General features: G+C 38.3%; 1 protein-coding gene across 2 annotated transcripts in view; it reads right to left on the reverse strand.

The window, feature by feature from the left end:
- The window catches only part of NETO2 (neuropilin and tolloid like 2), a 55,583-nt gene extending 38,516 nt beyond the window's left edge, over positions 1 to 17,067 (reverse strand). For both annotated transcript variants that reach the window (XM_042920516.1, XM_042920515.1), the window contains exons 1-4: positions 16,664 to 17,067; positions 4,867 to 4,923; positions 1,974 to 2,114; positions 1,053 to 1,301 (exon numbers count right to left, since the gene is read on the reverse strand). In XM_042920516.1, coding sequence (XP_042776450.1) covers positions 1,053 to 1,301; positions 1,974 to 2,114; positions 4,867 to 4,923; positions 16,664 to 16,697 — 481 coding nt within the window. In that variant the 5' untranslated portion in view covers positions 16,698 to 17,067. The remainder of the gene's footprint in view (positions 1 to 1,052; positions 1,302 to 1,973; positions 2,115 to 4,866; positions 4,924 to 16,663) is intronic.
- Between the last annotated feature and the right edge of the window lie 83 nt (positions 17,068 to 17,150).

A 17,150-nucleotide genomic window follows, 5' to 3' on the forward strand; every position in this document is an offset into this window, starting at 1 on the left:
ATGTTACTTTTTCATTGTTTCAGTCTCTAAGTTGTTTGAAGACAGGAGCAATAACTTGTAGATCTTTGTGTTTCCGTATTAGGGATATGCATGGTTTTACACCAGAGAGGCTTTACAATTCTCACAGTGTTTATACATACCACAGGATAGGGAAGACTGGTGGAGTGGGCTGAATGGAGACCCTAATTTGAATCCTCAGAACCTGATAATATTATGTGGTTAAAAAAAAAAAAGTTGAATATTACAAAACAAAAGATGTGACTAAGTTAAGGATTTTGAGAACAGAGGGTGATGTGAACATGGAGGCAGGGACTGGAGCGATGTGGCCACAAATCCAGGAACGCTGGGGCAGCCCCCAGAAGCTACAAGAGGTGAGGAATGGATTCTCCCCTAGAGTTCTCGGAAAAAAAGGTGGCGCTCCTGGGTTTTCTGCCCTCCAGAACTCAAGAGAATAAAATTCCACTGTTTTCAGCTGCTAAATTTGTAGTTAATTAGTTAAGGCAGCCTTAGGGAACTAATACATCAGGTACTCCCATTTGACAAATAGCAACTGTCAGGCACAACTGTGCCTAAAGTCTTATAGCTATTAGGTAGCAGAGAAAGGATTCAAACCCAGATCTTTTCACCTCCAAGTGCAGAGCAATATTTTTTCTATTGCTCAATACTTCTTAGAGACTACTTATTCAAATGAGGGGTTAATTCAATCATTCCAATGCAAAAAGCTGCCAAAATAATTTTTGGTAAGGATTATGAAATTAAGACAATTTGCTGTATTATTTTTAAAGTATATTTATCTTGATTTTTCACCCTTGATAAACACTATAAAACATAAATAAATCTAAGAAAAATGTGTTACCATCTATGAAATGCTTCAAATTCAAGTGATATAGTTCTATTTCCAATTTTTGGGTTTATTTATTCACAAGAGTGATTTCCCTCTGGCCTTGTTAATTTTTTTAAAACCTTAATTTGACTAACTTGACTAAATTCTCTTTTATATACATAAGATTCTAAAACCAGAGTGAGACCCACTGAAAAGATAACTTCATTACCTGGAATAAATGAATATTTTGCTCGAAATCCCAGTCCTTCAAGTTCTTCATCAGAACTAAACTTAATCCACATAAACCTCCCTGTTGATCTAATTAGTGGAGGGCTTTTCACACCACAATATCGATCTATAAGTGGAGAGAAACCAAATGGCCCATCTCGAACTTCCAAGTGGTCAAACCGACATTCAAATGATGGTTCTATATAATAATGTTCATCAAAGGTCAACTCTATTCTTTGACGTGGAGCAGCTAGAAAATAAGAGCAAGCAAATCAGGGCAACACAAACAAAGAAAAGTAATAAATGTCCTGACAAAAGTGGGGAAAGCAAAACAACTACCTACTATTTCACAGAGGAGCATCATAATGAGGATTGTTATGTATAAAATTCATAACTGATGTTATATTTTATATCAATAGTAGCAAAGCTACTTTGTAGAACTGTAGCAATCTTTCCCTTTGGCATATGCTATTCATTAAATTAGTTAAATGTATTTAAAATTACAGTAGAAAAGCTAATGCTGAGTACATGAGATACAATATACAATGAATAGAAAAACAGAAGAAATGAACTAATGTAACTATGGACATAAGTTTGCATAAAGCATGATAAGAGATGCCAGTAAATTTAAGTCTTAACAGAGAAGTTTCTCATATATACCAACGCATCTGGTTGAATTATATTTTAAGAGATTCAAAATTCCTATAAATTTCAATTTTTTAATTGTTAATGTATTGTTAATGTGTTTGTTAATGTGTTTATGTGTTCAGTACTCAGAAATATTTAAAATTACTAGAGTTTAATTCAAATACATGTTTTTAGATTTTGTTCAAACTGGCTCAAACTGGGCATCTTACCTACGTACTTAGTTTTACAAAAAAGTAAAAATTCATCCATTAAAAGATAGAAATTGGTCAGATACCTTCCAAAATGTAGATACACTCCTTGTTTGGTGGATAAGAGTCAGGATAATTTGGTGAAGCAAAATGACCTCCATTGCTGGTTCGAACCCAAATGCCACACTGGGTTGCAGGAACATGCTTGATTCCAATATTTTGTCCATCTTAGGGAAAAAAATCACATTTAAAACATGAATTACAGCAAAAGAGAATAGTATTCTCTTTTCCCCACAATTTAACTACACATTTGCTCACTAAATGTTACACATATACTGTATATAATTTTGCAAGAACCACCACTAAGTTTAGCACAAAAAACAACACAGTGAAGTGAGAGAAAGGTAAGATTGTATGCTGTGCTGGTGAGAAGAACTTGCTGCTAGAGGACAAGTTTACCCTGTAGGAGAGCAGGGAAATAAAATGCTTAGATTTTACAAGGGCAAAACCGTGTGGGAGAATCTGATAAATCAGTACAACTCTATAAAATTCAGTTCTGACATAAAAATAAAAATAAAAATAAAAGGATCCCAGGGGTTTATCTCTACTGTGGTGCCTCTATATTTAGTTTAACACAAAAGCCAAATAGGATCCAAAGATTACAAAGGATTTTGGTTGAAAACTGTAGATTAAACACATGTATTTAGTTCTCTATCCTCAAACTCCACTTAACAGTAAAGGATGTTTTAAGGGCATAAATAAACCTTTAAAGAGGTCTAAACGTAGGTGCAATAACAACTGGCAGTGCCTGATATCTCTGGAAGCAGGACAGGGGTTGACAGGTGGTGGTAAAATTGTGCTTTTTAAAAATATGAGGCTTGGGTAAAGGTGTATTTAGAATCAATCTGATTTCTAATACTCTCCCCTACTTCACAAAACCAGGTAGCTGCTACTCTATCACATCAGAAAATGAGGTTATTCCTTTGCAGAAAAGCAGCGTTACTACATTAGGAAGCACCAGGAACAGCTGCCGGTGACAAGACCAACCTGCAAACAAAGAGACTCAGGAATGTTAACACAGTGGATGGCATTCCCAGCCTCTTCCCCTGCTCAACTCCCTTAAAGCTTCTAAGCAGGAAATGGAAAGCTTCCTCTCTAGGGACTCTAAACACTCCAAAGAAATCGAGACCCAAGCAAGAATGCAGACTCAGGAATTCCCCAGTGTTGGGTCATTCACCAGTGAGGGCCACAGTTAACAAGTCTTTCCCACACTTGCAGACAGCTAATGATCAGATTTTAGAGCTCTTCTCATAAATAAGTGGATATTCAGGGATCACCATATTTGAGGAAATCCTCTAATATGAAAAATGAATAAAAAAAAGAAAGCAAAGCTGAGGAAACAAAGATGTAAAAAAAACCAAAAAACAAACACACACACACACACACACACACACACACACACAAACAAACATTTAATCTCCTTAGAGAAAGAGAGTATATCTATAAGAACAAGAATACTTTAAGAATATTTGGAAAACAAAAAGCTTCTAAAAATAAAAGAAATGAAAAATTAATAGAAAGTTTAATGAAGAGAACTATAAATGGCCTGTGCCCTGTTTCTGTAGATAAAGATTACAGTGGAAGACATCCTTTTCCACTCACATGCCTACTGTCCATAGCTACTTTCACACTACAAGAGCAAAAGTGTATAGTTGCTTCTGAGACTGTAAGGCTGTAAAGTTTTAAATATTATCTATCTGGCTCTTTAAAGAAAAAGTTTTCCAGTTTCCGGTTTAGAGGATGAAGTTGAAGAAGTCTCAATAGAGACTACTGAGAAGAAAACAGAGTAGAAAGGTGGAAAACAGAAAATAATAACAAAAATACCCCATAACTAAATAGAAGTTTCTTAAAGATAGAATAGAAAAAAATAGAGAAAGATAATTTAAGAAATTAAAGGGTGCCAAACTGGCTCAGGCAGTACAGCATGTGATTCTTGATCCTGGGGTTGGGAGTTTGAGTCTCATGGGGGGTATAGAGATTACTTACAAAAACAAAATCTTAAAAAAAATTTAAACAAGGAAAAAAGGAAATAAAAATTTCCTAAATTAAAAGACAAAATTTTCATATGGATAAAGTTTCATGAGTGACTTAATGTAAATTCTGAATACAGAGGTGACCAGAATTACGACACAATTACACTGAGACAGGTGGTATGGAAGGAAAGTAACAGAACATTTGTATATACTAGGGGGTAGAAAATGCATGAAAGAGCTAAATTCTCATCTTCTGTGGTAGAAAATCATTATCTAATACCTAAGACTGAAATAATTAAGAATTAACAGTATAACATATTATTTAGTAATATGCAGCAAAATTCCAAAAGATTCAGCTAAAATACTGGTTATCTCCATGGAGAAGGAAGTAGAGTAGCATAGGATGAAGGACTGCCTTTTCATCCTTAACTTTTGAATGCTTTGATTTTTGTCACATGTATGTATAACTTAGAGGAAAATAAAAAGTAAATCAGAAAGTGTATTAAACCCTGGCATGAAAATCTGGTTCAAAAATCACACTAGCTTATCTTCTTTCATAAACAAGGACAATCAGAACAGGTTACAGGGCTTTGAATAAGATACTGATGGAAATATTTCACTTGTCTACCCTGAAAAAAGGGATTTTTATTTTTGCTGAGTGATAAGCACAAATCTCATTTAATTTCTGGATATAATCCATAGTGTGCTAGGAACCACTAGTAATGCCAATTTAAAAAATTTATCAATCAGGGCAAGACTTTATGTTGACAATTTAGTTAACTGCAGCTGAACCCAGTTAAATTGAGGCTGATAGGTTGACAGAAAGCCTTAGGTCATTGGAACACCCAGAGGGACTATGGAAATAGTATTCAAAAGTTGCAATCCCTTCCTATAAGCCATCCCACTGTCCTGGATAAGTGGTAAGTTATCACTGTAAGTACTTTACCTTGGGTCTTTTGGGCCACAGCAATCCCTTCGACTACAAGTATTGTTATTAACAACACTAGAGAAATGACAGAAAAGAAAAGTTAAAAAAGTGAATCCATATCATCTTACTAAATTTTTAAGGAAAATCAGATGATAAAAAAAAGATTAATCAAGCCCTCTCTTTCTTGCTAACATTCATTCTCAAGATTTTTAAGGTCTAAATGTTGTGTTCTGATTTACTATTTCACAGTTAACCCAAGAAAAAACACGATTGATACTGTACTCATTTACACAAACACTAATAGTGTATGGCATTTACAGCATTTTTCAATTTGTGATAGATTAAAAACACAGTTTTTTTGCAACAAACTTTGTTTGCCCTAATTTATATTTACTATATAAATACTATAAAGTAAATATAGACTATATTGTATACATTTGTTGTACTCCATCTCAAAGGGTTTACATGCATTCTGTGGCTGGCTCTGCAATGTAGTATACCAAAGTTCAATTAGTGATTGTGAGAGCACTTATAATTAAGATGGAAGTAAGGGGGCAGCAGTCTCCCAGAAATCAATTCAAGATGTTTTATAGCTGCACATAACTATGCTGTGTCCTGTGTTACAAAAGCCAGCATATTTAGAAAATGAAGCTTTAGGCAGACTTTAGCTCAGGTCACGATCTCGCGGTCCGTGAGTTCGAGCCCCACGTCGGGCTCTGTGCTGACAGCTCAGAGCCTGGAGCCTGTTTCGGATTCTGTGTCTCCCTCTCTCTGACCCTCCCCCGTTCATGCTCTTTCTCTCTCTGTCTCAAAAATAAATAAACGTTAAAAAAAAAAAAAAATTAAAAAAAAAAAAAAAAAAAAGAAAATGAAGCTTTCCCCCCGAGTTGAACATTTCTGAGACCCAGTCACATTGAATTGTTTTGTGTATGTATGTATTTTGATGATTCTTTTAAACATTTTATTTTTATGAATGGTGCATGGATAGCTTTCTCTGTCCCTTTCAATGTAAAGTTCACTTGCCTCAAAATCTTGTGAACTGGAATTTTTATTATTCATTCAGTCAACAAGCACTTACAGAGTACCTACTGTCAAGGATAGCAGGCACTGAGGATGCACAGATGTTGGGGGAGAAATACGGCAAAATATTTAAGACTATGGACATTACGAGTTTGGTGGATACAGGTTGAAGTTCAAGTTTTGCTGTGTACCAGCTGTGAGGCCTTTTTTTTTTTTTTTTCCTGTGAGGCCTTTTTAACTCAGTTTACTTATTTGTAAAATGGGGATGTTGTACTAGTAGCACTAACCTCAAAAGGCTGTTGTGAAGATTAAATGAGATGATAGCACTGGTGTAGCACTGGTTACATGCTAGGCACTCTGTTACATAAATGATAGACAGGAAACTACTGTCCTTTAGTCTATTGTCAATGATAGTTTACAATACAAGGTGAAAAGAAGTTTAACAGGATTTATACAGAAAGCATAATGGAAGCAGGGATGGGAACCATTCATTCTGCTGAGGGTGAAGAGGAATAAAATGGGAAAATTTCAGAAATAGATGGTATATTCTATTTGTACCTTACAGTACCTCAACCCAGGATACAGAGAAAGAAACAGCTTAGACAAAACCACGGGCGAGCACTTGCTTATGGCAGGTCAGCAAACTCTGAGTTCTATACAGCAGGATGAGCATGTGGAGGACCAGTCGTGTATCAGGTGACAAATAGAATGAAGTCTGATGTTAAAAGTCTTGACAAGCATGCTGAAGAGTTTGGACTTTTGACTATAATGAGAAGTCATTGTGAGTTTTTAAAGTACAGTGTGACATTATCACATCTGTGTTTTTGACCAATGATCCTGATGGTTGTGTGAAGGGTAAACTTTTAAAGAGAGGGGAGAAGGGGGTGCCTGGGTGGCTCAGTCAGTTGGGTGGCCGACTACGGCTCAGGTCATGATCTCACGGTCTGTGAATTGGAGCCCCGCATTGGGCTCTGTGCTGACAGCTCAGAGCCTAGAGCCTGCTTCCGATTCTGTGCCTCCCTCTCTCTCTGCCCCTTTCCTGCTTGGTCTCTGTCTCTATCTCTCTAAAAAATATTAAACATTAAAAAAAAATTTAAAAAAAGAGAAGGGAGAAGGATATTCAAAATGGAAGCAAAGATGATGAGATCTCTAAGCAGAGCAGTGGTAGTGGAAATGGAAAGGAGGAAAGAATTTATAACATGATTCAGATGTCGAGTTAATTGTAATTGGTGACTTACAGGATGAAAGCAAGGAGAGAGATGGGGGCATTGAATAGGTTGCTAGTTAAGTGACTGGTAGACAGTCACGCAACAGCATGTATTGAGTATCTACTTCCCAAGTCACCAAAGTAAAAAGATAATTCTTGCCATTCAGTTGTTTACATCTTAAAATCTAATTGCTTGGCATCTTCATCTTTAGTTTCCTGTATCCTTGCTGACCTTTGTCTCCTCTGTCTTCTGTCAGCACCTTTAATTTCCTCTTCCTTTTCTTTGGTGGCTAGTAGTGTTGAAGACCTCCTGTTATGTAGGACAATCAATCCTCCCTTCAAACTCTTCACAACTCTTCACTGGATCAGAGTTTGAAGAACAGAGAATTGAAACGTGTTTTTTTAAAAACAGAATATGTGTAATCAAAAAGAAAAACCTAGGGTAATATTAGGTATCTGACAATTCAGCAAATAACACATCCATTTGTATCAATTCGTATCTTGTTAGAAGACACTACTTCCCAAGGCTATCATTCAGATGATACACAACTGATCAAAATTTTGTGCTCAGTATACCTTTCCTCCTGAATCACAGACATAACAATTTACTAGTCCTCACATTTATAATTCATGGCATATAAGTAACACAAAGCCAGGCAGAAAGGGCAAGTAAGGAATCAACAAACTGAATCCAGGAGAGCAAGAGTGAAGCTATGGCAAAGGGATGAACTATGCTAGTTCATTATTACATAATGACCAATAATTTGGCTACATAAAATATGGACTTAAGAATTTTACAGAGTGTGCAACTAAGGCAGATCATTTTAAAAATACAATTATAAGCCCAAATAAACCTATTATTCTTTTCTACTCTATTTAGAGGGTGGCTCACAATTTTTTTTCCCCAGAATCTTTAAAAAAAAATATTCACAACTCAATAAACCAAATGAGCTATGCTACTGAATATAGAAATGATATATAAAGAATACGGTGAATCTGCATAACAATCAGGGATAGAAATATTTAGTGACACAGTTGTGACTACTAATCATTCTAAATTCCATATCATAATAAACATAGTTTCCTCCCAGTTGTATAATAGGATCTTTGCAAATTGCTTATTATAACAAGGCTGGGATATTAAAACAAACTCCATTAATGCCAAACACTGGAATTATTTAACTATAAGAAGCAGTGCCATGCTGCTTTGTTCTGTCTTTAGCCCCAACTATGTGCCACTGTTCCCTTCTTCCTCTTACCAAAAGGATCAATAATTTCTCAAATCCAGAAATACCACACACTTCAAATTAAAAGATAATGTACCCAAGAAGGCACTAATTCATTAAGGTAGAAATCCATGCCAAAATAAAAATTCTAAACTCCTTAACCATACAGTTTAATTACATAAAGAAGGGTTTGTGATTTGATGCTTAAAAGAGGGAATGCTCATTATTTATGCCCATACCTCTAGTTCTGGAGTTTAGGCAAGGCCTTGTAATGTGTGTACAGACCTGACTTAAAAATGAAGACTTAAATGATAAAGACAGATGCTATTCAAGGTGTTAAATACCAGTCCTCAATGCTACTCCTTTTACCTTGAAAAACTGTCCTATTAGCTCTATGCAGAGTCTTCTCCCCAGGGCTTTCAGTTTAAAGGCCTTACCCTGAACTATAAAAATCAAGATCAAGTTTATTCTTTCCACTGTTACTTAACAGTGGAAACTCTGGCCAATGCAATACTGGAAAGGAGACAAAATTATTATTTATAGATAATGTTACTTAAAACCTAGAAGTCTCAAGAGAATTACTAGGAAATTATTACACCTATTAAAAGAAGAAAGTAAGACTAAAACAAACAAACAAGTAAACAAATTTAATACAACGGAGTGACTATAGGTTTTGGATAATAAAACAATGTGAAGGTAACAATTCTTCCCAATAAGTTACATATTTAATGTTTTAATCAAAATCTTAGTTTTCTGGAGGACTTAAAATGTTGCTGATAACTCATCTTAAAAGCTTTTTCATATGGCTCAAGAAAAATTAAAAAATAAAAGACATAAAATACATAAAAATAATATATACTTATTGCAAAGCTATAGTAATTCAAAATGTAGTAATGGTATAGGAAGAAACAGATGATCCGTCAACAAACATATCCAGCCCCCACTGTATTACAGGCAGTGGTCAGTCCTTGAGGCTACAGCAATGAAGCAAGCAGCCCTGGTCCTTATTCTCAAGCTTAAAGATAAGAAGATGGAAGAAAAAGCTGAAGAAATGAAATAAAATAAATAAATAAATAAATAAACAAACAAACAAACAAACATACACACACACACCACAATTTATTATATGTATGGTATTTGAAACTCTTGGTGAAATGATTCTGGGATAACTTGTTAATTATTAAAAAAAAAAAAGTAGGTCTGTTCCTTCAAGCTAAATAGAAAAATAAACACCATATTGAAAAAACAAAAAGTTGAATTATCTATGTATATTTTTGGGTGGAGAACACGTTCATGTACCAAAGACAAACAAATAAAAATCACAAATAACTGAGAAAAAAGGATTATGCCATAAGAAAAATGTGCCAAAACCAAAAACAATGAAGGACACCTGGGTGGCTCAGTCAGTTGACTGTCTGATTCTTGATTTGGGCTCAGGTCATGATCCTAGGGTCATGGGATTGAGCCCATGGAGTAGAGCCTGCCTAAGATTCTCTCTGTCTCAGTCTCTCTCTCTCCTCCTGTCCCTCTCCCCAGCTTGCATGCATGCTTCTCAAATAAATTTTTTAAAAATGCAAAAATTTAGCCTAATATAAAAAAAAGGCAGATTCTATTGTTGGTCAGGATATAGAAAACTGACATACACTGTCACTGGACTGTAAACTGGCATACCTTTTTGGAGGTTAATCTGGTAATAATATACCAGTTTAAAAATGCACAAATCCCACTCAGCAAGTCTACTTCCAGGTGTGAGAACTGAATCAATCATCGGGACAGTAGCGTGCAATGTAAAAGATAATCACCCAGAGAACTTATTAAAACACAGATTTTGGAGTGGGGTGGTGGGGGTGGGTGCCTCCAGAGATTTTGACCCAGTAGGTCTGGGTTGGGGCTTGAGAACTTGCATTTTAACAAGGAAGTCCCCCATTGATGCTAAAAGCTTCTGGCCCTGGGAACATACTTTGCAAACCAACTACTACAATAAGAGAATGATGGTAGACTGTAAGAAATGGAAAGAGGCTGCCCATTTTCTCCATTGGTGATGGCAGGGGCAAGTTTGGGCCAAAATGGATGTGGCAGGGTAGGGGACTAGCAAAAAGGAGTTGATGAGTTGGTTTTGGAAATGTTGCTGAACGCTCTGCTACCTATTCTTATAATGTTCCTATAAATACTTCTTATTTCTGGGCATCTGCACTTGCCATGGATCACCCTTTGCTTCCACTAGAGTACCTTTGCACTGTTTAAGACATGCACTTTCAAAATTAATTTTATTTGATAGCATTCAGATTTTTCACTTCTGTGACTATTTAACAGTTCTCAATCTCTGCCTGGTTTTCTTTTACTGATTTTGCACAGTTTACACAACATAGAATATATTTCTGCCAAGTATACAAACTGTGGAGGTAAGTAGTCAAGGGCTAGAGTGAAGGCTATATCATTACTAGGGATCTTCTATTTTATTCAGTTGTAGATGATTTAAAAATTTTTTTTTTAAATTTTTAAAATGTTTATTCATTTTTGAAAGAGAAAGACAGAGCACAAGCAGGGGTGGGGCGGGGAGGGAGGGGGGAACACAGAATCTGAAGCAGGCTCCAGGCTCTGAGCCCAACAAGGGGCTCAAACTCACGAACTGCGATATCATGCCCTGAGCCCAAGTCGGATGCTCAACCGACTGAGCCACCCAGGTGCCCCAGTTGTAGCTGATTTTAATTCCAAGTTCATCTTATGGTCCAATATGTACGCCAGAGTGCCAGTCAGTATATCTTCATTATAGCTACTCACTCCTGTGTCAGCAAAAATGAAGAAGTGACACAGGACATTCCTTCTTCCTTTAAAAGACATTTGCCCAGAATCTACAGTGATTTCAAAATAAAATTTTTAACTGAACAAAAACACCATCACTTTCCCAAAGTTGCACACACATGTAATTGGCCAAACTTAGTCACATGACCACACCTAACCCTATGGAAAGCTGGAAAATCTAGTCTTTCTGTTGGGTGTTCACGGGCTTAATTAAAATTCAGAGAATTACTGAATTATAAAATGGATATTGGGAGACAACTGGCTATTCCTGCCACAGTTCCCTATAATCTATTCTGTACTCAGCAGCCAGTGATCCTTTCAAGACATAAACCAGATCGTATCAGAGCCTTTCATAAAATCTTCCAATACAGTCCCATTACATTTAGAATAAATCCAATACTCTTTACTCTGACTTCAGAGGTCCTACATGATCTAGCATCTGACCTCCCGATTGCTACCAATGGTACACAGGCCTTCTTCTCATTACTTCTATACACCAAGCTAATTCTTGCTTTAGGGACTAGTTTATTCCTTTTGCCTAGAATCTCTCTGCATGGCTGGGTTCTTCTGGTCATTCAGGTTTTGTGACTGACTTCTAAAGAAACTCTACATTTTCTCCTTCATCCTACTTTATTATATAAATATTTTAATTACTATTTATATGACTTGGTATTTTCTTGCTTATTATTTGTCTCTTCTTACTAGAAAGAGGAGCATTGTCTGATTCACTGATGCCTCTCTAGTGACTAGAAGACTGTCTGACCCACAATAGCATTCAATAAAAATTAGATGAATACATGAAATGACTAAGCATGATCCTGATTATGTCTTTTCTGTTGACTACAACATAGTACAGAGAGCCCTGCATTAACAAACTAAGCAGCACACATCTTGGTTAACAGTAATCACACAGATGACCCAGCTTCTTTTATCTGAGCATACGTCAGGGACAGGAAAATAATTGATTTTTTTTTTTTTTTCTTTTCAGATATCTAGTCACTACTCTTACTTTCCTCAAGCTGGCTCAATTTACTTGTTAGTAACTGAGTGTGCCTCTTTCCAATAAGCCTTCTTGTTTTAAGCACTTAAGGTTTGTAGAATCTATCATGAGATGCCATGATGTAAAAACCACCTAACTCTTTACTGCTCTATAATGAGAGCAGAATGGAGTTTGATGAGAGTCCAAATGCTACTTGAGGTAGCAGTAACTTGTTTTCAATAAACTGTGTTCCACAGGATGGAGTACCCAAATGTAATCAAACTCAATTTTACTTATTATTATTAGTTAAGGAAGAAGACGGATTTGGGTGCCTGGGTGGCTCAATTGGTTAAGTGTCTGACTTTGGCTCAGGTCATAATCTCACAGTTCCTGAGTTCGAGCCCTACATCGGACTCCATGCTGACAGCTCAGAGCCTGGAGCTTGCTTCGGATTCTGTGTCTCGCTCTCTCTCTCAAAAATTAGTAAACATTAAAACATTTTTTCAAAAAAAAAAAGACACAAAGAAGATGGATCTTGGCAAACTCTGGGATCACTCCAGCCTACATATGCTAATCCCACTGCCAACCACTTTAACAAAGATTAACTGTAGCAGTACTTTCTTTCCTGCAGAATGTGACAACCTCTTTGCTGGCCAAATGCTCTGCAGACAGCAGTTTTGTATCTTCTCATTTTACAAGAGCCTTCTTTAGACATCCACAGCAACTACCATCAAATTTTAATGTGACCAGATCACATTTTAAAGAGTGAGTCTTCTCACACACTAGTGCTGTAATTTCCAACATGCTACTCTAGGCATATTTAAACCAACATGTTTTAATATCATTTTGCCTAGGAAGAACTGAACTTTCAGATTAGTGAACTACAATTTTGTAATATAACAAACACATTAAAAAGTATCAGTTTTGGGGGGCCACTCTGATGAGCCTTTGAGAGGGTGAGGTCCCTCACCAATTAGAGCAACCTTGCATTCTTATCTATTGTCTTTGTTTAGTTTTTAAGTACCTCCTCATAAGGGTTCCTTTGAGGTAGCTCTCCTGTTAACCTAAGTTTGGAAACCAGTGGGCTGGATAACATCTTTGGTTCCCCTTTCCAACTTGAAGACCATAATAACTGGGATCTCAAAGTGATTCAGGGATACATTTTTTTAAATGTCAACAATTACTGTGCAGGAGCATAATTCAAAAATGAGACTGGAAAAAAAAACTGCAGGAGACTCTGAATAGGTAATAACCAAGAGGAGAACTTGGGATTGTTTTAAAACTTTATATATGAATTTTACTTACAGTTTATCTTTTTCTATCTTATTCCAAAAAGGACTGAAGGTGGTTTTGGTTTGAATTTGTTTTATAATGCATGTGTGTCTGTATTACAGGGCTGCATGTTTTCTCTAACAGGTGATCATGGTTTCAAAACACAAATACACTGGATTCTAGTTTGAGGATTTACTACAATAAAACCAGTGTTTACTCATACTTTTCAGTTTTCAGCATTAAAACATTTTCTTCAACTCCTGGGGGGAAAAGCTGAAAAGCTAATTTTTAACAAGACTGTGCTTAAAGACTTCACTATTAAAGGGACAGGTTTCCAGTACTGTACTTATTTTGGTATGGTTTACATTTTTGGATGAGGTGTAAGAATGAAAGACAGGAGTTAATTTTTGCCAGTCTAAGATTTTAAAAATACAGTGTTGAGGGATATTTATGCTATTACACAATAAATTTAACCTCAGTTTATACAGATTTAAATATAACGGAGTCTAATAGGTTTCTCCAGAAGTGTGCAGAGTGAATAAAACAGTAAAAAATGGGTTTATAATACTAATGCAGTATTTTCATGTGACTATGATGTTTACTTAACTTTGGCAGAAAGTTAAATTTTATAAGACCTGGAGTGATCGCAAACAGTTAAAAGTGAACTATTCAGTAATAACATGTGAAAGATTTAAAAAGCCTAGTACAAGTTATCCTTTTGTTCTCACTGCTGAGAGTAAAACAAAAAGAATCAATGGCATCTTAAAGAAAATTACCTTCCATTTAAAATCTCACACACTCATTATGGATGATTTGTTTTAGTAGAAATTGACCATAATATTCCAAACAAGGCTTTAGGTAGGTAATATCTGTAATTATGCAAATACTAAAGAACTGCCTCTGATAAGAACCTCTTCAGCATTGAAACAATTCACCTTACAGAACACTTAAAGGCTGCTTTTTATGCCTTCATGCACACAGTGAATGGCAGGATTCCAATATTTTTCCAAAAGATAATTAAAAAAAAATTTTTTTAACGTTTATTTATTTTTGAGAGACAGACACAGAGTGTGAGTGGGGGAGGGGCAGAGAGAGAAAGACAGAATCTGAAGAGGCTCCAGGCTCTGAACTGTCAGCACAGAGCCCAACACGGGGCTCGAACTCACAAGCTGTGAGATCATGACCTGAGCCGAAGTCCGACACTTAACCGACTGAGCCACCCAGGTGCCCCTGATAATTTTTTTAATTAAAAATGCCAATTTTTGTATAGGTAACACACTTACTTGGTTTAAAAAAAAAATCAAGTGGTACAAATGGGCATGCAGTGAAATAGAAGTGTTCCCCTCACTTTGGTCTCTGTCTCCCAGATTCCTTTCTCAGAATCAACTTTTGTTAATTTCTTTAATCTTTCCAGACCAATTTCCCATATTTACAAGAGCGCGTGCACACACACATACACTTTAGCAGACTTAAAAATAGCTTGTTTCATCTCTAGTAAGCCTACAACAACTTAATTTGAATTTTAAAAATACTTCAGCATGTAAAACTAGTGTAGGTTTTAGTGTACTTTAAAAAAGAAAAGCCAGATACTACATTGTTTTCACTGTTAGCTCTGTCATCACCACAGAATCCTTTCCTCAAAGGTGCAACAACTAAATGCTTCATCACAGTGGCCAGAGAGGGCACTGTGTACCAACGACAAAGGCATAGGCAGAAAAGCTGCGAATCCCTTCACCATTCAGGAGGACCAGAGATTCTCTCCTATCCAGCTCAGTTCCCTCAAGTTCAGCAGGAAGAGCTGTATAACAGGGCTAACTGATTTCTCCCCAAGGAGGCTACCCAGATGGACTGTCATGATGTTGATAACTTTAAAGCAATCAGAACAATGAAGCAAATTTGGATCATGAGGACTATCAGAAATCTTACTGTGCTTATGTGATTTATTTTGAAAGAGTAAAAGAGGATCTTAATTTCCAAGGAATGGCTATGTAAATTAGGATTTACAGATAGGAAAACTACATGAAATTAACCTCAGAGTTTTAAATTGTAACATAATAAAGGAATCACTAAGAATTTATGGGGTGACATGAAATATTCACAAGGTAGAAAGTCCTAGGTTACCTTAGTACAAACTGTATCTGTAAGCATACAGTTGGCTAGTTAAGCATTTTAAATTAAACTGCTCAAATCTCAATTATGAATTTAGGTATGTCTGGAGAGCAGGTAATTTGTCCAATTAAAATTAAAATCAAAATTAGACTGAATTTTCTAATAAACAAATTTGAGAAAAGTATTAATATGGAATGGGAAAAAACACCCAACATCTGTCACTGTACAAATATCAGCATACAATAAGCTATATATGACACTGCTAATACAATACCTTAACTCCTTACCCAGTATGAAAAAGAGAATATTTCATAACATTACAAACGTTACAGCTATTCAGTTTTTAATTTAAATCGGTAGGGAAAAAGGGAAGCCCTTTTTTTTGTGTGGTGGTGTTTTCCTCTGACGACTGAAAAAAGGACTTATTCAGTCCGAGTTTCGGAAGCAACTTTGTATCACAATCTTAATTACCTATGTATATAAATTTTAATCTAAAATAACACCTTCAGGAAAATGCAAAGCAGCTACAGCACGTTTGAGAGCTTTGTGCACTTGGCAAGTCCACTGTTTTAATTCCCGGCACAACAAATCAAAAGAACTACACGACAGCAGCACGGTATTCCGAGGTCCTGGGAACCGCCGGGGCGCGGCCACGAGCAGAGAGCTCCGGGCCGGGCAGACTCGGGTCGCGGCGCCCGCAGTGGTGCCGCAGCCTCCGCGGCCGCAGCAGGTGGGACCCGGCCCGGCCCGCAGGCCGTTCCGCCACCCGCCATCGCGGGGCTTTTGGAGAGCCGCTCCGCGACTCCTCGGCTGGGGCTTTTATTGTTTGTGTGGAATGACTTTCTGTCATTAAATGCTGAAAACAGACCAGTCTTCGCCCCACTTACACGAACCCCACAACTTTGCAAAGCGATGCGAGGAATTTTAAGAAAGAGGCGCGAGGACACAGCTCGGAGGGCCCCGCCGGGCCGCCGCTTCCTGATCTCCCGTTTGTTCCTACCAGTGCCCCCGGAGCCTGTCAGACACACAGAGCGTAGGGGAGAGGCGCTCGGAGAGCAAATCGATCCCGGGCGGGCGCGAGGGCTTGGCGGTCCGCGCGGACCAGACAAAGAGTCGCGTCGGGCGCCCGGCTCCAGGGAGGGACGCGAAGACGCCGGTCTCGGCCCGCAGGGGGCGCCGTCCGCGGCCCCGGGCGCTTACCTTTGAGGACCGCGCAGAGCTGCTCCAGGGCCATATTCCCGAGCGGCCCGGCGCTTCGCGAGGGGCCGAGGCGGCGGCTAGGAGGAGGCGGCGGCGGCGGCCCTCACGGCCCGGTGCGGCAGCAGTCCCGCTCGGTCCCCATCGCTGGCCACCAGGATACCTCCCCGCGGGGCACGGCTCAGGTCCTGCGGCCCGCCATGCTCGAGCACCCCGGCGGGCTCACGCGCTGCCCGAGCCCCCCGACGGGCGGCACCTTCTGCTCCGTGACGCTCCGTCCCATTGACCGCCCCGGAGGCGAGGCGCGCTGGCGAGAGGCACGGCACCGACGCTGGCCGCCCCGCCTGCGGCCGCGGCGCAGACCCCTCCGAAGTGGCGGGCGCTGGGAGCCCAGGCTCATTTAAGCGGGGAGCGCGAGCGCCGCGTGCCGGCCGCGCCGCCTGCGCGCATGTGCCCGCCCCCCGCCTCCGCCCGCGTGCCTCTCGCACCC

Source organism: Panthera leo, chromosome E2, assembly GCF_018350215.1.
Source record: "Panthera leo isolate Ple1 chromosome E2, P.leo_Ple1_pat1.1, whole genome shotgun sequence".
Lineage (NCBI taxonomy): Eukaryota > Metazoa > Chordata > Mammalia > Carnivora > Felidae > Panthera > Panthera leo.